Source organism: Macaca fascicularis, chromosome 18 (assembly GCF_037993035.2).
Source record: "Macaca fascicularis isolate 582-1 chromosome 18, T2T-MFA8v1.1".
NCBI lineage: Eukaryota > Metazoa > Chordata > Mammalia > Primates > Cercopithecidae > Macaca > Macaca fascicularis.
In genome coordinates this window covers 56,569,758-56,595,054 of record NC_088392.1, presented here as the reverse complement: position 1 = coordinate 56,595,054, position 25,297 = coordinate 56,569,758, and the positions used below count along the sequence as shown (strand labels likewise).

At 33.6% G+C, this 25,297-nt stretch overlaps 1 protein-coding gene across 1 annotated transcript in view; it reads right to left on the bottom strand.

Moving 5' to 3' along the window:
- The window catches only part of CCDC178 (coiled-coil domain containing 178), a 462,699-nt gene that overhangs the window by 274,732 nt on the left and 162,670 nt on the right, over positions 1-25,297 (bottom strand). The window contains exons 13-15 of the mRNA XM_074022193.1: positions 21,319-21,414; positions 21,033-21,169; positions 2,698-2,881 (exon numbers count right to left, since the gene is read on the bottom strand). Coding sequence (XP_073878294.1) covers positions 2,698-2,881; positions 21,033-21,169; positions 21,319-21,414 — 417 coding nt within the window. The remainder of the gene's footprint in view (positions 1-2,697; positions 2,882-21,032; positions 21,170-21,318; positions 21,415-25,297) is intronic.

Here is a 25,297-nt window from a genome sequence, read left to right as displayed (position 1 = left end):
ATTTAAAATGGGCAAATGATCTGAACAGATATTTTTCAAAAAAAACCCAAAACATACAAATTACTAACAAATGCAAGAAAAAAAGTTCAACATTACTAATTACCAGAGAAATGCAAATCAAAACCACAACTGTATCATCAAACTCCAGCTAGGATGGGTAGTATAAAAATATGAAAAAATAACAAACGCTGGTGAGATATGGAAAAAAGAGAATTCATATACTGTTGGTAGGAATTAAAATCAGTACAGACACTATGGACAGCAGGACAGAGGTTCCTCAAAAACTACAAATAGGGGTACTGTATCATCCTGCAATCCCACTATTGTTTATCCAACGGAAATTCATATATTGAAGAGACATCTGTATCCCCCTGTTTTATTGTGGCACTATTCACAATAGCCAAGATATGGAATCAAATTAGGTGTTCAACAACAGATAAATGGATAACAAAAAGCGGTATATATACACAATGGAATATTATTCAGCCATAAGAAATAATGAAATCCTGTCATTTTCAGAAACACGGATGGAACTGGAGGACATTATGTTAAGTGAAGTAACTCAGGAATAGAAAGTTAAATACTACATAATCTCATTCATATGTGAAGACTAACCACAATTGACCTCACAAAAGTAAAAAGTAGAATGGAAAATACTGAAAAGTGGGGTGGGTTGGAAGAAGTAGGAGACAGAGATTTTTTAAAGGATACTAAATGATGGCTAGATAGAAGGAATAAGTTCTTGTGTTCCATACCGCTGTAGGATCACTATGGTTAAGAATGATATACATTTTCAAATAGCTAGAAAGATGATATTGAATATTTCCAACTCAAAGAAATGATCAATGTTTGAGATGATGGATATGTTAATTACCTTAATCTGATCACTATATTCTACGTGTATGGCAATATCACTATGTACCCAATAAATATCTACGATTATTATATGTCAATTTAAAAGATAAAATTAAAAATAACAGAAAAGGGGGCACTGTATTTTGGGTTGGCAAAGCAATTACAGTAGAGTTACATCAAACTTGCATTGAATCTATAAGTTCCATTTGATGGTATCAAAAAAATTAGAAAAATAAATAATCCAGTGCAACATCTCTTTCATAAGTGAGTATCTCAGATAAATGAAGCAATATGTTTGAAGAATTAAATGTAGTTTGTGACATCCATGGGGAAAATATGTGAAAGATGACAAAGGTTTTGAGTCAATTAGAAAAATTAAAATAAATGGTTAAATGGCCAAGTAAGTGGATGGTGGTATCTTTATTGATATCCTCAAAGAAAAAAATTAACTGACCACTATATAGAAATATATTGATAGTATTTTAAAAATTATAAACATCTACAATACTATTGTATATGCTAAACCATAGAATCGTATGCCTTGCATTTTAATTTTTTCTATGCATGTTTACTTTGCTATGTTTTTCTATGCATGTTAACTTATATCACAGAAGATAAGATTAACCCATTCAACACCCATTAGGAAAGACGTAGGTCAACTGAACAGCTGGATTCAATGTGGGAAAAACACCCCAATCTTTCAGTACAGAAACATTTACACATCTTAAATTTAGATATCACAAAGGAAAGTATTCATTGATCATAATGCTAGCAACAGATGTTGGAAATGGTGTACATACAGACTGTATATTTTCCAGGTTTTTTTTTTTTTTTTTTTTTTGCTTATAAGTCTTTAATAAGAAAATGGCAAAGACAGGAGACATGTATGTGTCTGAGATGGATGAAATCAGCCTGTTGAAGTGGCCCTGCAGGTGCAGTAAAGTGGGGTGGACTTTGCAAGTCTGATATGGTTTGGCTTTGTATCCATACCCAAATCACACCTTGAATTGTAATAATCCCCACATGTCAAGGGTGGGACCAGGTGTAGATAACTGAATCATGGGACAGTTCCCCCGTGCTATTCTCATGATAGTAAGTTCTCACATGATTTGATGGTTTTATAAGGGGATTCCCCATTTGCTTGGCTCTCATTCTCATTCCTGCCACCCTGTGAAGAGGTGCCTTCTGCCATAATTGTAAGTTTCCTGAGGCCTCCCCAGCCATGCAGAACTGAGTCAATTAAACCTCTTTTCCTTATAAATTACTAAGTCTCAGGTATTTCTTCACAGCGGCGTGAGAACGGACTAATACAAAGCCTCTACCACAAATGGCAGAGAGCTGCTATCCAATACATCTCTCACTTAGGAGTGGGTTTGAAGCATGTGAGCAATTATTCCTGCAGAAATGTAGTCTACAGATTTCCAGGTACTCTAGAATTCAACAACTCATAGGCCTACTAGAGGTACTTTCTATTCTCACATTACATAAGGTAGACAAACACTTCTCAGAATACCTTCTTCCTACTATAGGCAGACATTATTATGTGTTAGATATATACAATAAAGCTGAACTGAGCACCACACTCCTGGTGCTCCAAGTAGTTTACGGTTGATAATAGCAGAAAGTGGAAACAATTGTGGACTAACTACATTGAGCCCTCATCCTCTTCTATTCAAGCTGAGCCTTTGGAGAGAGGTGGTTTTCTTCTCATTTATAAGAAGTGAGTTTTTGAAAAGACTATTAACCCTTAAATTAAAATCTAATTATCAAGATTAAATCAATACAATTCAGGTAAATTACTCTTTTTTCATCATGAGTAAGAGGAACACAAAGATACACAACCTTGAACTTTCTTCTCACTTCTGCTATTTTATCTTCCATTTCATCTGTCTTGTGTTTGGTTAGGTGGAAAACAGTACCAATGCGATAAGCCTCCCTATAGAGGCTCTTGAGATGTTTCTCATTCTTTAACTTCATCATGGTCAAAGATTTTATTTCAGATTCATATTGTGATTTTTTCCTTATACTGTAAAAGTAAAGCAAAATATTAATATGATTATTGAGTATATAGTGAGACAAACATATTTAATAACAGCAAAAAGGAATAAGATCATATTTTATGTTGTCAAAAATACAAAATTGCGGGATAATTAGCTGAAACTTGAAGACGGAACATGTGTCCTAGGACTCCATTTATTCTGCTGCTTCTGATGGTTACCCCTAATTGTCAGGCTTTTCCAATTTCAGAAGCATAAGAGCATCAATAAGAACGGCTTGGGGAATCCAGGTGCTTGGTTTTTTGAATATTCAAAATCCCTTTTATACTCCTTTCCATTTCAATTTGTGAATTCCATAAAGGTGTTTTTACTGGAGAATATGTTCAATGGAAAAACCTAAACAAAAACCAAAGCATATAAGACAGCAAACTTTCTCAACTTCAATATTATTGACATTTGTGGTGGCACAATTCTTTTCGTAGGGGGGATGTCCTGTGTGTTGTAAGATATTCTGCAGCATCTCCCACTAGATGCCAGCAGCACTGTCTCAGTTGCAGCAGCCAAAAATGTCTCCAGTCACTGCCAAAAATCCCCTGAAGGTACAAAATCATCCCTGTTGAGAACTACTTGAATAAAGCAATGGTTCTCAACACTAACTCCACATTATAATAACCTGCAAAGCATTTAATAAAACTTTGTGCTTCCAAAAATTCTGGATGGATTACTAGGCTTATAATAATATACAATCAATCTGGGGTAAAGCTCCAGCGTCACTATTTTTAAGCACCCCACATGATTCTAACATGCAACCAGAAAGCAAACTACAGATATTATCTGGAGCAGTATCTAAAGCTTGTATATATGTAAAAATCACAGGGAGAGCCTTGAAAGTCACAGATTCCTAGGCTTCACTCTCAGAATGTGGTTCAGTAGATGTTGGATGGGTCTGAGAATAGCTCCCAGGTTGATGACACTTGGTTGCAGACCACACTTCATTCAAGTAGCACTATTCAAGAGGTTGGGGTGAATACATATGATTAGCTTTCACTTCACAGAACACAGAGAAGATTGAATTAGTGTGGCCAAATCAGCTGATGATGAGCTGCATTGATCCTTCATTTTCACCTATTCCAAAATAGGATGCAAGAATGATGTAGAAATAAGAATAAACATACATTCAGGCAAGCAGGAGACATAGCTAGGCTCACAAAAAAGGTAACCATCTCTGTAGAATAGAATTGGGGTCGAAAATCAAAGCATGAATAGAGGAGAAGCAGCATAAAACAAGCTGCAGGTGTTGCACCAGTTGAGTGACAAGTGCAAGGTTCACTGACTCATGGCAGGGCTTTGCATGAGCTGTGCTTGATGTGGAAGGATCATTCACTGACTGGGGCTAAAGATACATAGTGAGCAAGGAGCAAAGGCATTGAGGAGAATGGATCCTGAGACCAATAACTCAACCAAGTTGCCTATTGAATCAGTAACTGCAATAATGTTATCCCCAATATCATCTTTGTATGATCACTGGGAATCAGAAAAGATGACCATAAATGGAAGAATTTAAAGATTGGTGAATTGGGACCAAGTAGGGTGAGGTAGAAGCAATGACATAATTTCAATTGGAAAGAGATAAACAAGAAGATGTGTGTGTATGACAGAAAGACAGGGTTGTATATGTATGTATGTGAGTGTGTTACGTGTTTGTGTGTGTGTGTGTGTGTGTGTGTGAGAGAGAGAGAGAGAGAGAGAGAGAGAGACAAAGATAGAGAAAAGAGACCTGCTTATTTAGAATGGGACGCCTCAAAAAAGACACCAAAACATATTAAGAAATATCTTGTTTCCAAAGACCTAGCAATCAGAGTGTGAACCCAAACCACTTTAGGTGATACTGATTTTATGAAACATTCTGACAAAGAACTTAAAATAAGTATATTTAAAATGCTCAAATATCTAAGTAAAGGAATCACTAATTTTGTAAAAGGAAAAGAAATTTTGACACACAGCAGAAATTAGACAAAAATAGATAGATGGGGAAGACAATAAATTATAAGGAATAATGAAAAGAAATATGGACAGAAATAATTAAAATAGTTTTGAAATAGAACCAAAAAGCTCCAAACTGAGAAGACTCAAAGAGAGTTTTGGATTAATAGGTAGGAATGAAGTACTAAGGTATTCACTCAAAAAGCAGCACAAAAAATGTGGAGGGGGTGTGTATGTGTGCGTGCAACCACACACAATATATAGGTGTGGCATGTTTGTGTCTGTACATAGTATGTGTATACTTTTGAGTCTATGTGTACTTACGTTTGTGTACACATGCATATTTGTGTTTGTGTATATATACTTTTTGTGTTTACTTGTACATATGTGTATATGTGTGTTAATCTTTGTGTATGTATGTGTATTTATGTGTGCATGTTTATACATGTATTTGTTTTGTGGAAAAAACAGTCCATGCATTAAGTGGAGCGGGATGAATGTGTGGTGTGTTTGAGCATGTGTTAAGCGACATTCCCCTTGATTTACAAAAGGAACGATAATAAGATATGTTATGTAAAGACTACAGAAATTTTCTATACTCCCTATGAAGAAGATTAGTTTAAAAATGAGAGAAATTTCTAGACTTGAGAAAAAAATAGGACCACAGACCAGATGACAAAATTAGTTGTGACTACTAAACATTATAAAAATAAAAAATCTATAGCTAAAGATATTGTGATAAAACAGTAGAATATTAAAGATACTTATTAAGGACATACAGAGTGATGTAATAAATGCCAAAAGAAAATTATTATCTTCAAATATAAGCAAAAATAAATGTGAAGCTATAGTTCCATACATTGCCAAATTATTATTCAAGATTGATTAGCTAAATTGGCGTAGCTTAAGAAAATTTACCAGAAAGCCTTTATTCAAATAACTATTAAAGAATCATTTTAGCCACTGGAAAGTGAACGAAAAGGATAAACAAGAAGATATAAAGACAAAAATGAATGAGAAATGTCAGCAAATATATGTATTGATTGTGAAAAATTATTATTTAAAAGTGAAACAAAGGCACCAGATAACGATTTTAAAAATAGGACAAGTGTAAAGATGTTCAGTAGTAATTTATTTTTTGCAAAAATATGTGTAATGCTCAGGAGGAGAATAGAAAAACTAAATAATTCCAGATTTATTTAAAATGTCTATAATTAGCTAAACATGTTTTAAAACTAGCGTCACTAATTAGGCTTATCATAATACACATGTCTAAAGTACACCTACTAATATCATCAGATTATGTTTAAAAAATAAGATTCACTGCTGCCTAAAAAATAAAGACTGGGGACTAAACCACTCAAAAATCTGAAAATAAACATTAGTGCAGCAACAGTAATATCATAAAATGTAATTTAATAAGAAAATCATGAATAAGAAACAAGGTAAAAGTAGATAATAAAAGAAAACAATTCAACAAGAAATGAAATATTTATTTACTTCAATGCCTCTCACTATATATTCTCAAAATATGTAATAAAAATGCAGAATTATAAGAAGCAATTCACAAATCAACTATCAGACTCCTATCAGTACATCACAGGACAGGAAATAGGATAGATAGGTAGCAGGTGTATATAGCAAAACTATACCTGAAAAATTTCAGTACCAAAACCCAACAAGGATCATCAAATTGAAAAGTCTTACTTAGTGCTAAGCTGAAAAAATTACACACACACATAGCTACAAACAAAATTGTGAAATTTCAGAACTCTTAAATAAGAAGAGAAAATTCTGAAGTTCCCAGAGAGAAAAGACAAATTATTTACAAAGAAATTATATTCAAAATGTCATCAGATGTCCTACCAAGCAAAACTAAATAAGAAAACAAACAAACAAACAAAAAAACCTTCAAATTAAGGAGAAAAATTGACATTGGATTCAGAATATGACCCTGAGAAAAGCCTGGTGGAGTGGATTCAATAGAGAATTAACTGTGAGTTCACAGAAATAGATGTGTTTATTTTTTAAAGTTTTGCTACAAAAATATAGAAAGAGATGAGTTACAGGACTAAATAAATACAGTTTATTTTGTGTTTTCATACTTTATATAATGAACAATATTATGCAAAGCTCATGTGCTGCTAACGATGAATAATGACTCATGGGAAAAAGGAGATACTCGTATTGTGCACCAGTAAGCTGGTAAGAGATTGAGATAATTCTCATTCATTATATCTATACTCCCTATGAAGAGGATGATTAGTTTAAAATGAGGGTAATATGGGTATTAGGATTGAAGAGAGGGAGAAGATATAAAATGGTCATGAGAAAAGTGGAATTGTTTAGAAATTTCTTGGTCGTGCTGAACATCACTTGAGATTTATGGTCACAGAATTTAAGTTCTATTCAGAAGTAAATTTATTGTGCTGCTAATGAAGCTTAAACATGAGAGCCTCTAATTGGCCCCAGCCCCTTACAAAGTCCTTTGAGTGTCTCCCTAGCAGTGTTTTCACATGGTGATATGGTTTTATAAAGTTTGTAGAAACAAGGTGTTTTAATCAAAGTTGACGAAGATCATTCTCTCTTTCTAATATAAGGTCTCCTATGTCAAGTGGTATTCAAGTGACTGGGCATTTTGTATTCATAACACTGTTTTCTTTTATCTACTGCCCCCATATACTGTAACTTCTAGGGCCCACCAAACCAGGATCCACCCCGTGAGAATACTTAGCACACTTGTGCTTTATTTTAGCCACATTCAGCTGCTAGGAAAAGTTCAATGAAGAAAACTGCTGGTTTAGTTAGGGATAGGGCTTTTCAGGTCATAAAAACACAGTCTTGAATGTTATTTAAATATGTGCTTATTTTGATCCAAAGTAACTAGGTTTGGAAAGAAGGACAATAAAGCGGGATAAATAAATGTAGTAAGGATGACAGATTGGTCATCACAGGGTCAAATATTTGTTGGAGTGGGGGTGCTAGTAGAGTAAGCTAGAAAAAGAGGTGTTGGTTATCTGTGAGTGGATGCTTAAAATTGAGAACATGAAGTAACTCAATTTTTGGAAATGACAAAAACTGGGTAAAACTATAAGAGAAGGTGGTTGGTGTAGGATGGGAGAAAAGACTGTTGAAAATGAGAAAGCAAATGGATTGAAAGTCTAGGTTCTTTCATGGACTGTATCACCCAAATTCATATTTCAATGCCTCTGCAGAGGGAGAAAGTAGGAATAGAAAGTATAATTTACTTTTAGTATTTAACTCTTGGAAAAAAAGTTTAAAATGGGCTAACATGTGGGTGAGTAGTTAATTTTAGATGATATATATATCATTTTAATGCATGATTTGTATACTTTTCTCTTTTAATGTCTGAAAAAAATTTAAAAAAAAACAAAAGTAAAATCATTTAAAACATTGATTCAAAAGTTTGTTGCACAATGCTGGAAAAAGAAGTATTTGACAATTCTGTGAAGCAACTCAAATTAATAGGCTGGTAAGACATAGCTAAATGGGTATGAAAAACACAGTACCCTGTGGATTCATTCTAGGTATTCCAGGCTATTTAACAACTTCAGTAATATTCAAATTGCTATCTCCACAAATAAATCACCACACTGTTACTTCTTAAAAAACAAACTTCATAAAATATGCCAATATATCTCTACATTGTTCAATAGCTTTTTTGCTAATTTCCCTCAATTACCAACCCCATCTTTGGCTCACTGCAATTACAATGGTATTGTCTTGCTTGAGATACAGTTGAACACTAGAAATAGATATTTAGAATATTTTACAGAGTTTGAATGTAAGAAAATGACTATATAGAAATTCATACCACATAGTTAATTTCAAGCAAACTAAATCTAAGTTAATCAATTTCAAATCATTTTTAACAAGCTCATTTTCCTTGACTTAGGTTTTTGAAGCCTGCCTATCATGTGAATAAGTAATCACCGTAAAATTGTTTGCTCAAGTCGAATGTCCCAAATGTAAAGGGTCTATTTCTAATGGATGCTCATTTGTTTGAAAGACAAAATTATCAAATTATAAACTGCTTCTGCAAGGTAAATAATCATATCATCATCGTTGTTACAAAAAGGTCTAGCAAATATTTGTATGTATAGGATAACTGAACAAAGTCTCTTAACAAATATGGCATCTGTGTTTTAATGTTGGCATTCTGAAGGTAAACTATATATGAACAGTATATCATATATTGCAGTAATTATGTAATTTATTTAAATAGTGTAACAGTCTTGGAATGACATCATATGTTGAGATAGTTTTCTAGTGGAATTTTAGTGTATATAACAGTTCCAATTTGAGGATGTTTCATGGGGATATTCACTAGACTTACGAAATCGGTGATTTGCTTTTTAACCATTAAATTATGTTTGGACTTGTGGAAAAAGAGAAACTGGCACTAAGGGGAAGGTGATTCAGATAAATGGTAGAGTTAAAAAAGATAATAAATAAAGGAGAGAGTAAGACACACAGAGTTTTCTGAGATAAACAATGGATATAGTCAAATGTAGAGATGGAGAATTAAGTTAAACCATAAGCTTTTGTTTTTTTTTGAAGTAGGTTTTGTGTCCAAAATCTTCTGTAACATGTCAGAAATAGGAATCAAGACTTAACTAACAGAATAGAAGAGGCTGTGTTGCTAAGTGGAAAGAACATAAATTTTGGAGTTAAGTAGACCTGTATTCAAATCCTGATTGCTTCTTATGTAATCGGGGAGGAAGGTTTCATACTCAATTTCCTTATCATCTGTAAGATTAATTTAATAATACCTATCATCAAAGTTGTAATCTAGATTAAATAAATTGAGGGTAATATATACATACGGCTTACCTGCACTGAATAACACAAATGATTCAATAAACAGTTTTTTGTTAATTAAAATAGTATATAAAGACTGCATGATTCTTTATAGTGTTCTCTGCTTCAGTGAGGAGAGGGAAAAAACATAAGAAAAATAATCATTAGTCTTGCTTTGGAACAGAAAAAGACACAAGTGGATCTGACATCAGAATATATAGCACAGAGAATAGGAGGACAGAGATACTGAAGCAAAGGAAGAACTAAGAATAAACTTTTATATTTAGCTATCATTCATTCATTATGTCATTTGTTCAACACCTATTGAGAAACACACACACACACACACACACACACACAGATACACACAATGAACGCAAGTAAGCAGCTCAGGCCAGACAGGAAGCAACAAATAAGCAAACTGGCAGTAACTGTACATAGTGTGAAAAGTGCTAAAAGGGAAGTATGGAATCAAGGAAAGTTAGTTAAATGGATACTTATTGAGCATTGATTATATGTCAACAGCTGTGCTACGTGACTGATACATGAAGATAAATGGAAACAAGTTTATACTCTCATGAAGGAAAAAGGAAACAAAAAACAGATTCCAGTGCAATACTAAGTACAGTAATGGAAGAGGCACTTAACACTGTTTTGGTTTGTAGACAGGGGAAGATGAGTTACCAAGAGGACGAGCTTCAGGGAATAGTTAATGTCTGAGCTATTGTATGAAGGGTCAATTAATCAGTTTTAAAAATATGCTGAAGAAGAAGAGGAAGAGAAGGAAGAGGAGGAGCAGGTGGAATGAAGAGGAAGAAAAAGTAAATAACTATCAGAAGAATATTGGAGACCAAACTGAAGCTGAAACAATATGAGTTCAGATGCATAAGCATTTTAATAGGCTAGAACAGAAGGATGGTTAGGGTTTAGAAATAGTTTGTCACTGTTAAAACCCACGTTGACATTTGATCCCCAATGTGACAGTGTTACGGGGTGGGGCCCAGCAGGAAGAGTTTCAATCATGGTGGCAAATCCCTCATGAATGGTTTGGTGCTGCTCTCGCTATAGTGAGCTCTTGCTTTGGTGAGATCGGATTAGTTTATATGGGAATTAATTAGTTCCCATGACAGTGGGTTGTTATAAAACCAGGATGCCTCTCAAGTTTTGTGTCTTTGTACCTGTTTGCTTCCCCTTTGACCTTCTCCAGCATGTTCTGATGCAGCACGAAAGCCCTAGCCAGGATGGCATCATTCTCTTAAACTTCCAAGCCTGCAGAACCATGGACTGAATAAACCTCTTTTCTTTATAAATTACCCAGCTTCAGGTATTCTGTTATAGTACCATAAAACAGACTAAGATCATGGAAGGAATAATAAGAGATGAGTCTGAAGTTGGGCAGGTGACAGCTTACAGTGTCCAATCTATCATTCTGGAAGCATGGACTTATCTAATAGCTGGTAGGGAACCTATGAAATGTTTTTAAGCTGCTGAAAGAAAATAGTGTTCCCATCATGAGACAATAGGGGCCTGGTTTATTTTATTGGTAATTGAAATAGAGAGAAAGAAAAGTACCCATAGGAGAGATATTTAAAGAAGTTAGTAAGATGCTGGCAGTGAGCTAGGAGAGAGGGATATAGAACCATGCCCAAAACAGGTAACTTGGTGGATAACAGTGCAGGATGTAAGTTAGGGGAGAGAGCAGATACTTAAAATGATACTGTTGGTAGAGCTAGAGAATGTCGAGATTAAAGAGTAAAAAAATGTTATAGTACTTGTTAAAATAAGGGGACCAGGTGAAATTTCTGGGACAGGAGATGGAGCAAGGGTATAAATGGGCTGAGATTAGTACCCTAAACTAATCAGGGACAGCAGAGATATATCAGCTGCTCTAGGATTACTGAAAAGAACATTTCACAGAGTTAAAGGAAGAACCGGAAGAAGCAAGAGAATGGCATCCTGAATCTCAAAAAGGGATAGCATCAAAGAGGGCACAGACACAAATGCTTGGGTAACATGTAGAAAGAAAGAGAGAAAAAAAATGGCCTACCACAGGACTGAAAAATGACCTTACGGATTCAGGAAGAAAGGTCTTTTTTTGCACTTAAGTAAGATTAATTTTGGTAGCATGGGATTTAAGAAGCCAGACTGCTTTATGTCAAAACAATGATTAATAGTGAAGGAAATATTACTAATAATCTAGCAAATATTGCTAACTATGTGTAATTTTTAATAAGAATAAAAGGGAACTATTGAGTGATTTGCTGAAAGTACAAATAGGATGAAATCAAAACTTTCATTTTATATTGGAGGAGGATTAATGATGTCTACAGGCTAAAAAGATAAGGAAGGAAAAAAGATAGTGAATAAAGATGTCAAAAATGGAAGTGATACGAGTAAAACTATGTCTTGAAGAGGACAGAAGAGGTTGAGACCAACAGCACGGATGGACAGCTTGGCCTTGAACAAAAAGTATTATTTACCCCTTGGAATCTAAAGGGGAAGGAAAGTTATTTGCAGATGCTGTCCCTATAGAATACATTTGTTTGACAAAAAGCATGCCACGCCTTTAATTTCTCCTTCCAATTTGAGTAAACTATGATTTAAATAAATCAAAGTTTTATTTCTGAGTTTATGTTGTGTGGGATTTATGGTGCTGTTTGAAGCTGAAAATCTATGTTCTAAAATTTATAGATCACCTGCCATTATCTTTTTGAATACTGCTTTCCCCATTCTTTCCTTTATTTCTCATTCTATTTTCCATAACTTGAATATTTCTTCCAGATTTTCTCTTGTTTTCTCTCTGTGCCGTATTCTGGGTTCTATTTTTAGGTACACTGATGAATTTCCCCCAGCTCTTTCTACTATTAGTAGAATCTTCAGTAGAAATGAATCCAGTTTTAATTTTTAAAAGTTGTGGTGGATTCTGTTTCAACTGCCTGCACTTTTTGGATAGTGTTCTATTAGTTTATTTTGTTCCCATTAACCATTTAAAACTTAGAATGAATCTCATAATTGTACTATCTGAGTTCTATTTAATTCTTTATTTGAAATTTTTGCTGATAAAATCAGAATCTTCTCATTATTTCTGATAACTCCAATTCATGTTTGAATTTTCCTTATGTGCTTTATAATTCTGTAAGTTCACTTTTAAAAGCCTTACTTTTTCAGTGAGAATCTTGTATTGCCTCAGTCTAGGGTTTATTGCTCCAGAGACTATTTGAGGAGAGCAGGATAACTTTTCTATGATTATTCCTCGGTTAGGGCCTTCTAAAAACACATGGATGGTGTAGATTAAATCAAGCCATTGTGAAAAGACGCCAGACTGGGAATGTTCTCACTTGCTTTTCTTTCACCCAGCTCCCAGATGTAGACACACACTTTCTTGCCTCGGCCTTTGCTCATGGGGAGATATTTTTCTATTCATTTAAGTGCCCTTACTTTATCCAACTCCTTCACTTGCACAGATCCATCGCCCATGACCTATTATTTGAAGCCACTAAAATTTAATTCCCTTGTTTACCAAGTTCAACAAGGCTATTCTTCCATCCATATTTTCAGGGCAGCCAAATATCAGCTGGGAATTCAGCCTGCAGTTGTTCAATTACTTTCAGTGCATTGACCCCTGAGGATTTCCTTCACTTGCCTGGAAGCCCAGCTCTTCATTTAAAAGATGCCAGCCCCGTGCATGCCCCATTTGTAAGTGTTCTGTAGCAAAAATCTTCTCATGTTCTCCATTGTCCATATTGCACAAAATGTAAATTCTCATTGCTTCTCTGCCTATACTCCCTTTTTAGACATCTCAGACTGTCCCATTGTTTAATTTTATGACTACAAATTTGTCTTTGGGATCCTCCTCATCACTGGGCTATAAACCAATGTATCTAATTGTTACTTCTCATTACCATTTCAAGAGCTCATAAGAATCTGAAATTTAATATGGCCTAAGGAGACATATCTTCTCTCCTCAAATCCTCTTCATACCCTCAATAAGCTCTTGCTATTTCAGCCAATAGCCTGACCAGTTTTTCCTTCACGTCTTAAATCCCACCTACCAAAAGGTCGAGTTGGCATCCCTTCCAAAATATATCTGAATGCCCTACCATTTATACTGCAAAAGCATTTATCTATATGTCTTCATTATTATAATTTTTTTGAATTACCAAAAAACGCCTTCCTTCTTAAATGCACCAAAGTCCACCCATCACTAAGCAGCTCAAGTGATCTCTCTAAAAATGTAAGATTATGAAAATGCTTTAATCATATGCCACTATCATTAGCACACTTACAAGCTTTTAGTATACGAGTCCTGTCTGCCTTACCAACATTTGTCTCCGTGAATTACCCCATCACACAATTTTCTAGCAATGCCTGCCTCCATTCTCTTTTCAGAGCACAAGGAATTTTTATCTGTCTCAAAGCTTCCTCTTATATTTGGAATTCTCTTCCTCAGACCTGCTTAAGACTGACATGTCTTCATTCAGGTCTCAATGCCAACGTTAGTTTCTCAGAGAGGTGACACTGAATATCCTTGCTAAAGCAGAGTCCTCAACCCTGCCCTGGCCTGTCACTGTCTACCACATTATTAAATTTTATTGTCCTCACAAAAGTATCAATGACTACATTTTTAATTATATATTCATTAGTTAACATGTTTATTATTTTCCTATACAACAATGTAAATTTAAACATTGTCATGAGCAGCTCAAACTGTCAGACACAAAGCAGGTGCTCAGGACACATAAACACACTCACACACTTGCTTTTTAAGTCTATGTTTTCTTTAAATATAAATATGTTTAGTCCTAAGTATAAACTTATTAGTTCATTAATCATAGTTATAAAGTTATTAAATTGCTGTTTGAAAATATTTTACATGAAGTAAAAATAAAGATGTATGAAGTTATTTCTCAGATAAAGTGCTAAAAGATAAAAATTATTAATCTCTATATTTTATGTATTTCATACAATGTAACAAGTTACACATAGTATAATACAAATGAATATTTTCTACCGAAAATATTATATAGCACATAATGTACAACAATGTTGCAGACACTAGGTTAGTCTTTGAGGATCCAAAAATGGGGGAAACGATGACACAGGCCCTAGGTGCAAGCAGTTACAAGGTGGTGGATTTGTAACCGTAAAAAAAGGCTGTGCTGGCCGGACAAGGTGGCTCACGCCTGTAATCCCAGCACTTTGGGAGGCTGAGGCGGGCGGATCACGAGGTCAGGAGATTGAGACTATCCTGGCTAACACGTTGAAACCCAGTCTCTACTAAAAATACAAAAAAAAAAAAAATTAGCCGGTCGTTGTGGCGGGCGCCTGTAGTCCCAGCTACTCGGGAGGCTGAGGCAGGAGAATGGCGTGAACCCGGGAGGCGGAGCCGAGATCGCGCCACTGCGCTCCAGCCTGGGCGACAGAGCAAGACTCTCAAAAAAAAGTCTCAAAAAAAAAAAAGGTTGTGCATTTTATCTTTCTAATTTTATATGTAAAAACATCACAAGGCCATATTACTTCGAAGAGAAAAAAACTAACAAATATAATATCTTCACAGAAAGCAGGGTAAAGGAAACCACAGAACTAAGTTTTTTTGCTTGTTTGGTTTTTAATCCGAGGCAATCATAGTCACTAATAGCTAAAATGAGCTGCAGCGCAGAAGCTCCTGCTAGCTCCTTTCTTTCATTTCTTACTGTACTTATTAGGCTACTGTATTAGTCCGTTTTCTCACTGCTATAAAGAACTACCTGAGACTGGGTAATTTATGAAGAAATGAGGTTTAATGGACTCGCAATTCTTCAGGCTTAACAGGAAGCATGACTGCGAGGCTTCTGGAAACTTACAATCATAGCGGAAGGCAAAGAGGAGGCAAGCACATCTTAGTGTGGCTGAGCAGGAGAGCGCGAGCGCGAGCGCTTCAAATAATCAGATCTCCTGAGAATTCACTCACCATCACAAGAACAGCAAGGGTAAGTCCGCCCTGCCAGGATTCAATCACCTCCCACCAGTCCCTCTCCCAACACGTGGGGATTCAAGATGAGATTTGGATGGGGACATAGATCCAAACCCTATCAGCTACTGAAAAAACATAATTTCTATAATAATTATGTATTTTACTGGGGGCTCATTGAAGGCAGGAAGCTTTCCACATATAGTAACTTTAGAACCTACCATCATGTCTGCACACAATATGAATTCAATAAATGATTAATAAGAGATTGAACACATTTTTAGTTGGACTGAATTAACAATTTATGTCATTTAATGTTTGTTTTAAAAGTAACATTTTATTGAAGTAGAACATTTATACAGAAGTGTGCAAATCAGAGTATAGCTCAATCCATTTTAATATGAATACACCAGTACCACCCTCATTCAGAAAAAAAAAAATACATACATATATATTACACGTGACCAGCAGAATCCCAGGAGTGTGTTCTCTCAGTCACTACCACCCAATAGGAACTGCAATCCTGACTCCTACGACCATTTTACCTGTTTCTGAACAAGATTATATAATATTATGTTTCTAAGATTCATTCATGTTGTTGTGTGTAGCTGAAATCTGTTTATTCTCACTGCTGCAGAGTATTACTTTGCATAACTATGTTATATCTTACCTGTTCATTCTACTCTTTCATGATTAGTATACATTTGTTTATCCTCTTTTGTGAAGTGATTGTTCCGTTCTGCAGATTTTTATTCGATTATTTGCTTTTTCTATAAGTTTTAATTATTTTTGTTATTTTATATTTATCATTACATTATATATAATTTTATAATTTACTAATTTTTCTTCACCAATTTTTTTGGTTTATCAATTTATCTTCTCAGATATAGCTATAACAAATATATTTTATCAGTCTGTGGTTTACCTTTTGTCTGTCTTAATGGAATGTTTATTCATCTGTTTTTTTCTCTATGATGGTATTTATTTTCCTGTTTAAGAAAACTTTACCTGACTCATATTTACTGATATTTTTCTATGTTTTCTTAGAATTTTGTATTATTTAAAATTTCACATTTACACCTATGTTCCAAAAAAAATAGACTATTGTTTGTTAAATAGGTAGGGGTAAGACTTTCTTTTCATAAGGCAATTAGGCCGTTTATTCTTTGCTGCTCTACAGTGGTACACTTGTCACAAATCTAGTGAATGTATACGTGTAGGTTGGATTCTGGACTTTCTACTCATTTCCACTGGTCTATCTTTCTACCCTAGCACCACTAAAGAGTCATTTTACATATTGAGCTCTATTATTAATTTTCAAAAGTGGTACTATAATTTGTGAAGCCTAGTTCTAAAACATTGTTAAATATTTATCCTTTAATTTTCCATATACATTTTAATATCAGCTTTTAAGTTTACACGTATACACACATGCATATAAACACAAAATTTGATAAGAATTTTCTTAGAATTGCATGAACATCTTTGTAATAGTGAGTGTTCCAATTTATGACCAAGGTATGCCCCCCTCTATTGATTTACATCTTTAATTTGCTTCAACAATATTATGTAGCCTTCTGGGTAGTATTATCAGACACCTCCTTGCTAGATTCATTTCGTGGATTTGATGTTTCAAAATTATATTGTAAGAGATATCTTTTAAATTTTATTTCTAATTGATTGCTGTTGGTATATAATGATATTTCAGTTTTCTAGCTATCTCAACCTTGAACAATACCACAGAGTTTAACAGTTATATAATCTTTTTCACACTGAAATATACCATAGAGCTATTTGTCCCCATAAATAGTCATTTTTAAATTACCCTGATTAGTTATTTTATTAAATTATAAAATAAAATTACATTAGGAGTTTAGTTACAATTGCAATAAGACTTTTAATTTATTTGGTTAGAACTTGACATTTTCTCATAATTGGGTCATATTCAAATTTTTGACATATCCCTCTATTTATTCATTTTTAAAATGTATTTTAATCACATTTGGTACTCTCTTCATAGAAACTTCCTACTTTCTATGTATGTATTCTTAGTTGCATTTTGGGTATAATTTTCTAATGAATGAGGTTTTCTCTTATATTTTCTAAGTAGATAGTCACGATTTCGTGAAAAACCAAACTATGGGTTAGTAGATGGGGGTCTATAAAGGCCATTAACTATATTTATTGATTCTGCCCTATCAGATATTGGGGAAATTTTACATTATACTGATATATGGCCAAGTGTTATAATTTTTCCATAAAATTCTATCTATAAAAATTCAAATTTTTAAGAAACATTTGAAGGAAAACTCGTGAAAATGTTTGCCTGACAATTTAAAGTACTTCTGCATTTTACATCTAACATCTATCTCTATGACCATCTTTCCACAATTTCAGAGTCACAAATCAAAATGATTTCCAGATACTTACACTTGTATTGTGCCATACACAATCCCCATCAAACATAGTGACATTTACCCTCCAACCTTCCTTTTTTTCACCTACACATTTTTCATTTAATGTCTGGTACCATCATCAAACTAGTTTTTCAAACCTTAACTCATCCAAATACCACTAAAATGACATATTTAAAAAGAAAGTCTGATCATAGGGCTTCTTTAGTGGACATCTATAGTCCTCAGCTGAGTCCAAATGCCTTAAAATGATTCAGTATCTGGCATGATAGTTCCTTAGCCTCAATGTTTTCTCCTGATGGCCTGTCACATAAAAACACGTATTGCATGTAAACACACACACACACACACACACACACACACTTAGGCAGACACAAGCACACAGGGTCAGATCATGCAGTTTCTCTAAGCTTCAGCCACACAAAAGTGTCACTCTGTGAACCCACCACCATCTTATCTGTGCCCCAAAATATTAATAACAGCAATTTTAACATTAGATCTACTATTTGTGATTGTTACTATTTGATTGATTTATCGAGCATATTTGAACATTTACTAAATGTCAGTTAAATTTAAGTCAGATTAAACTGCAAAAAATGAGAGGAGGTTAATATTCTGAACTTGAATACAGAAAGTCAGATTTTCAATTCCAGCTGTGGGACTTTAGGAAAGCCACTTTGCCCCTTAGAACTCTAAGTTCCTCATTTCTTCCTTGGAAACACACAAGAATTATTTTTAAAAAGTAGAAATCAATAGAGGATGTACAAATATTCAACCTCCCTAGTAATCAAATAAATGGAGTTCAAAACAATATTAAGAAGATAGTTTTCATTTATCATATTGGGAGAGATTTCTTACAACCATAACACTGAAGTTAGCACAGGTGTGTGAGAGGACAGGCTCATGTACTGCACAGCCTCATGAACGGGATCGTCTTTCTGGAAAATAGTTTTAGAGACGAAGTGGGAATTTTAAAAGTATTATATGCTAATAGAGATTTCTAAACAAAATAATCCACTGCCGTAATATTTACAACAAGGAGTAAGAATGAGAGCAATCTAAATAACAGCAATTATTACATAAATCATAGTTCATCCATAGAATAAACTATTATACAGCTATTTAAAAGATGTATTTAACAGTTGTTTAATATCATGAAAAAAACTATTATGTCATGTTGGGAATAAGATCAAAACTCACAATTATTTAGTAAGAAGGAAAAAATTCAGTAATATATTAATAGCTATATTTCTATGTATCGAAACAATGTTAGGGTCTCAATCTCCTTTTGTACGTTGTGTATTTTTCAAATTACTTACAACAAATGTGTTACAGACAGTGCTAAACAGAGAAGACATCATTGCTCTTAAGGCATTGGAACTTTTGGTTAAATGGAGCTTTGTTAAATATGGCGTAGGAAACAAAATCATAGTTTAGAGCATATCCAAGGACATAAGTTGAAAAATAGAACCTTCCTCATAAACATAAGTTTGCAATGATTAACTCAACTTTATCCTAGGACTCAAAGATTTTCTGCAAATAGTGCTCAGAAGCAAGTGGACTACACATGGTTTAAAAAAAATAGCCAAGAATACAAGTGAAAAAGGCACTGAAGCATGAGCTAGAAGAATAAGAAGCAGAAGCAAATGACAAAGACTACAGATATTTAAATTATCAGGTGCAGATTATAACTATTCACACAGTTTAAGAGATAAAAGAGAAGCTTCAAGTATCTGTGTCAAACAAAAAATCATAAAATGACCTAGCAGATTTGGATGAAAAGCAAATAAAACTTTAGGAAATGAAAAATTACACTTGCATACATTTGTAATGCAATATATACTTGCCGCATATATATATAGACTTGCCAATTTACATGTGCAAATACTTGAAATAGACAAAATTATTTGCACATATACATAAATGTAATACATATATATAGTTACCAGTTAGAAACATGAATATAAGAACTATTTTGACATATGAATTGGTAATTATCTCTTTGTCCTGTGTTTTAATCTTCTCTTCTTTAGGAACATGACTTAGATATATGGTAGACCTGACTCTTGCCTGCAAATCTCTTAATCTCTCTTTCACGTTATTTTACCGTTTATTAATTCTCTGTTCTGCACCATGTAATCCACTGTTAAAAATTATCCATTTAATTTTTAATTCCTGGTAAAAATTGGGGGTAAATTAAATGATTAAATAATTAAGTAACATCTCAAGGTGTTTTCTGGGTAAGCAAGATAATACACCATGGAAAGAAATCCTTCCCAATAAATAGAGCTGCATTCCCACTGCTTGTGACAGATGTACTTGTGTTCCCAATAATTCACTACATCTATTCATTTTCTGTTATTTGTTATTTTTTTCTTTTGAGACAGAGCCTTGCTCTGTCGCCCAGGCTGGAGTGCAGTGGCACCATCTCGGCTCGCTGCAAACTCCACCTCCCGGGTTCACACCATTCTCCTGCCTCAGTCTCCCGAGTAGCTGGGACTATAGGCACCTGCCACCATGTCTGGCTAGTTTTTTTGTATTTTTAGTAGAGATGGGGTTTCACCATGTTAGCCAGGATGGTCTCGATCTCCTGACCTCGTGATCCGCCCACCTCGGCCTCCCAAAGTGCTGGGATTACAGGCGTAAGCCACCGCACCCAGTCTATTCTTGAGAGAATTAGACTTGTCATCCCACTGACATCAGACTTGGCCATGTGACTTGCTTTGTTCAAAGGAATGTGAGTGGTGTTAACATGTATCACCCTCCTGTGGAAGCTACAAGAGCCATTGAGTGATCTCACTAATGTACTTTTCCCTCTATTACTAGCTAAATTACTACGTGAGTGAGAAAACAACCTTCTTATTTTGAGTCACTAAGATTAGGGCGTTGCGTGTTAAGCTAATGATAAACAAAAACACCACCATATCACTCCAGGGACACAAACTGGAGAGATTTGTTATATTTAATATATTGTACTATGGTATATCAGAAAAAATGTATTTGCAAATTTACCTTTCATTGATTTGTTCTGTTATTTTGTTAATATCAATCCCAAGTTTTTTATTGTCTTCCATCAGTTTTGTACATGCCAAAGAAACAGCTGAATAATCTTTTGCAACATCAGAAAGCTCAATATCCCATGTTTTTTTCTTTAAGAAGAGAATAAAAGAATCATTCATACATGTCTAATTATCAAAAGGCAAAAGGTATAATAGTGAAATAACTTTTAGATATATGAGTTAATATTTGGAAATACAGAATGGCATTCTAAGTGGGAAGCAGGAAAAAATCAACTTACTGCAGCATAAAAATCATTAACTGCTTCCTGATACTGATTTTCCTGACTTTTTTGCTTCCAGATTAGTTGGTCATAAACTCTTCTCAAATCTTCCAGCTAAGAAAGAAGAGATACAGAATCAAGTGAATTATGTAGCTTTTCATCCTTCCATAAGGTAAAAAATAAATTAATCATGATAAAGTAGAATTTGTTTCCGTTACATAAAAATTGAAAAACAATAGAAAATTCAGAATTATAATTCATCACATCAACAAGTTAAAGGAGAAAATAAGTATGCTAACACTTTGCAAAACAGTCATTTAATAAATTCACTCACTATCTAGTTTTCATATCTTAAAAAAACTAGTACAAGAAAAAATTATTCAAATATAATATAAAGAAACAATAGCAAATACCAAAATAAATTATAAAATACTGAATGTATCCTCATTAGACTCAAGAGTAAGACCATATTATCTCTTTTATCACCATTATTATTAATCACGCTTTGGGAAAGACTAAGTAAACATAATTACATAATAAAATCAAATATTAATATTATAATATTAAAAATGAATAGGTAATATATCTTCAACTTTCAATAACATGATTAAATACCTAGAAAAATAGAAGAATTCTATTTAAAACAACAATAAACAACTTTGGTAAAATAGCTGGGATATAAGGATTAGGAAATGAACAGCTTTTATCTGTAAGAGTAATAATCTGTTTTTAAAATATAGAAGAAATAATTTTAAAGTTTTCTCAAAAATATAAATTATTTGGGAAAAAATTTGACAAAAAGTAGAGGACTTATATAAAGTAAACAAAAACTCTTATTAAATACCCTAAATCAAGTTTTACATGAAAAGGATGATTTATTACAAAAAGGTTTAATAGATTATAATGTGTGTTCTCTCAACATTAGAGTAAAAATATAGCAAAATGGAGTAGTATTTTTTGAACTGCATTAAATGAAGTTCACATGGAAAAAAGGTACCTGAGACTAGCCAAAAGTTATCTGAAAAATAAATATTGGAAACTTGCTACCAGATACTGAAACATCCTATAATACATCTATATTAAGGCAACATTTATTTTCCTCATCATAGTAAAGATCAGAGGGAAAAATTAAAGGCCAGAAATAAATCCAAATCAATATTTTTAAAAAATGATATCTGAATTCAGTGAGCGAGAAGTTGTTTAATTAATGGTACTGAAATAATACGAAATCTCTGTTTAGAAAAATTCAAAGTGGTCTCTATACCTCACATCGAACTCATATAATAACAAAAGTAAAGTTTCAGAGGAATAAAAATCTAAATGCAAACACAGAACATGTTCAAATTAGAGTAATCAATAAAATTTCATTTGCATAATCTTGGGCTAAAGGAGAGTGTCACCTTAAACTAAGAGATCTGTTGATGGGTTTGACAGCACATTTTATAAAAATGTGTGTCAAAAAAAAACCCACCATAAACAAAATGTAAATTATAAAAGAAGACCATGAAAAAATATAAAATAAAAAGCCAACATTCCCAGATTATGTCCTTGCAGAGACATCAAGGAAAATAGTGAAGCAGGAGTCTCTGAAAACTCCCTCCTATATAAATGTAATAATTAAAAAAAAAAAAAAACTGGCAAAAAAAAAAGTCAAATCAGCCTTGTCAGCACTCAAAATTAGCCAAAGGCTTGCAACAATCTAGGGAGCACTGATTTAATAAAAAACAGCCTAAGCTTAGTAAGGTGTGCTTTGTAGTGTTTCACCTTCTAGTCCTGTCTCTTCAGCTCCACAGAAGCCTCAAAGAATAATTTGTTGTTAAAAGCAGCCTTCTGGCAGCCACCAGAGGGAGCAGAATCAGGCTAGAATGCTTTCAAAGCCTCATTCTCAAAAAAAAAAAGTCTTTATTGGACCTTTCTGGTGGTTTTTATGGAAACCTCCACTTGCAAGGATGTCTGCATTTGATTTGATGCAGAGTTCACCAGCACAAAAACTCTCTCCCAGAAAAGCTTTTTCCCCAGAACATGGTTGTCCAAAAAAATTACAGGCAATTGATTAACTCTGTGGCCACCTGAGATAGTGGCTAAAAATTGGAACAAACAGTAGATGAACTAACAAACTAAAAAGGGTAAGCTGGTGGAATTACATCCATAGTACTTTGTAAAGCTCCAACATACTCCTGGGAATCTAGAAGGCTGCAAATATCCAGGAATGTGTGAAAGACCAGGGTATCCACATGTTCTGGAAATACCCGAGAAGCCATTTAACCTCTCACCTCCTGCTGATCTTGAGGCTCTATGCAAGCAGGAAGCAACAACAATAACAAAACTAAGGCAGAGTTAGCAACTGCCTGGTTGTTTATTGAAGGTGAACCTAAACAAGCACACAGAACTTTTCTGCAAAGACAGAGAGAATTTTTTTTCAGATTTTAAGGATTAATATCCAATGATTAACAGACCCTCAGCTCAGAAGAGACTTCAGGGGCTGCACATAAGAAAGACAACAGACTTTATCGAATTAAGTTAGCAAGTTCCCTAAACAAAACAACAAAAATTACTACTTCAGCAAACAGCAACAGGAACAAATCCTAAGGAGAAGTGAAAATATGATGTCCAGTATAAATACATTATATTTAAAATGTCCAGTTTTCAACAACTAAAAATGAGACATTCAAAGAATTAAGAAAGTACAGACTATAGAGAATAAAAAATTAGTCAGTAGAAATTGTCTCAGAGGAAAATTAGACATTTTATTTACTAATCCAATTGGAAATTATAAATATGTTCAAGGATCTAAAGAACTAAAACAAAGCATTAAAATAATGTTTTAGCAAATAGAAACTATTAATAAAGTGATATAAATTATTTTTAAAATTCAAATATAAATTTGACGGTTGAAAAGTAAAATAACTGAACTAAAAAATTTTTGCTATCTGCACTCAACAGCATATTCAAGTAGGCAGAAGAAAGAATCATCAAACCTGAAGATGAGTCAACTGAGATTATCTAGACTGAAGAACAGAAAGAAAAAATAATGAAAAATGAACAGAGTTTCATAGTTGTGTGACATTCCATGAAGTATACCAATATATATACAAAAGTAAAAGTAGTCAAAAGAGAAAAGTGGGGGGAGGCAAAAAGTATATTCAAATAAATAATGGCTGAAAACTTCCAAAATTTGGTTTAAAAAACATTAATTTATACATTGAGGAAGCCCAAGAAATTCCAGTAGTAAAAACTCAAAGATATATACTTGAGATACATCACAATCAAACTGTCAAAAGTCAAAGACAGAGAGAGAATCCTGGAAGCAACAAGAGAGAAGTGACACTTCACATGTCAAGGATCTTCAATACGATTAACAGATAATTTTTTACTCAAAACAATGGGAAACAGAAAGTATATACTAGCATATACAACATAGAGAAATAAAAGAAAAGTACCAAGAATACTATATCAAGCAAAACTATAACTTGAAAACATAGAGATATTAGGACATTCCCAGATAATCAAATATTGGGATAAACCTGTTCTATAAGAAACACTCAAGGGAATCCTTCAAATTGAGATGAAAGAATGCTAGACAGTAACTTGAATCCACAAGAAGAAAAAAAGACAACCAGTAATCATAACTGTATAGGTAAATATTAAAAATGTATAAATGTATTATTTTGTAACCATTTTTCGTTGCCTAATTTGAAAGGCAATTGCATAAAGCACTAATTGTAAATTTCTGTTGATAGTCACACAATGTATAAAGATATAATTTATACAATATCAAGACAAATAAAGGAAGAAAGAAAGCTATAAAGGAGGAAGAAATGTGTATACTAATGAAATTGCTAGTATTAATCCAAAATAATTTTTTGTAAATTAAATTGTGAATTCCACTCCCAGGGCAATTGCTAGGAAAATAGTATAAAAATTTATAGTCAAATCAATTACAAAGTAATTAAAGTATTATACAAAAGAAGGCAGTAATGAAGGAATAGAGAAAATA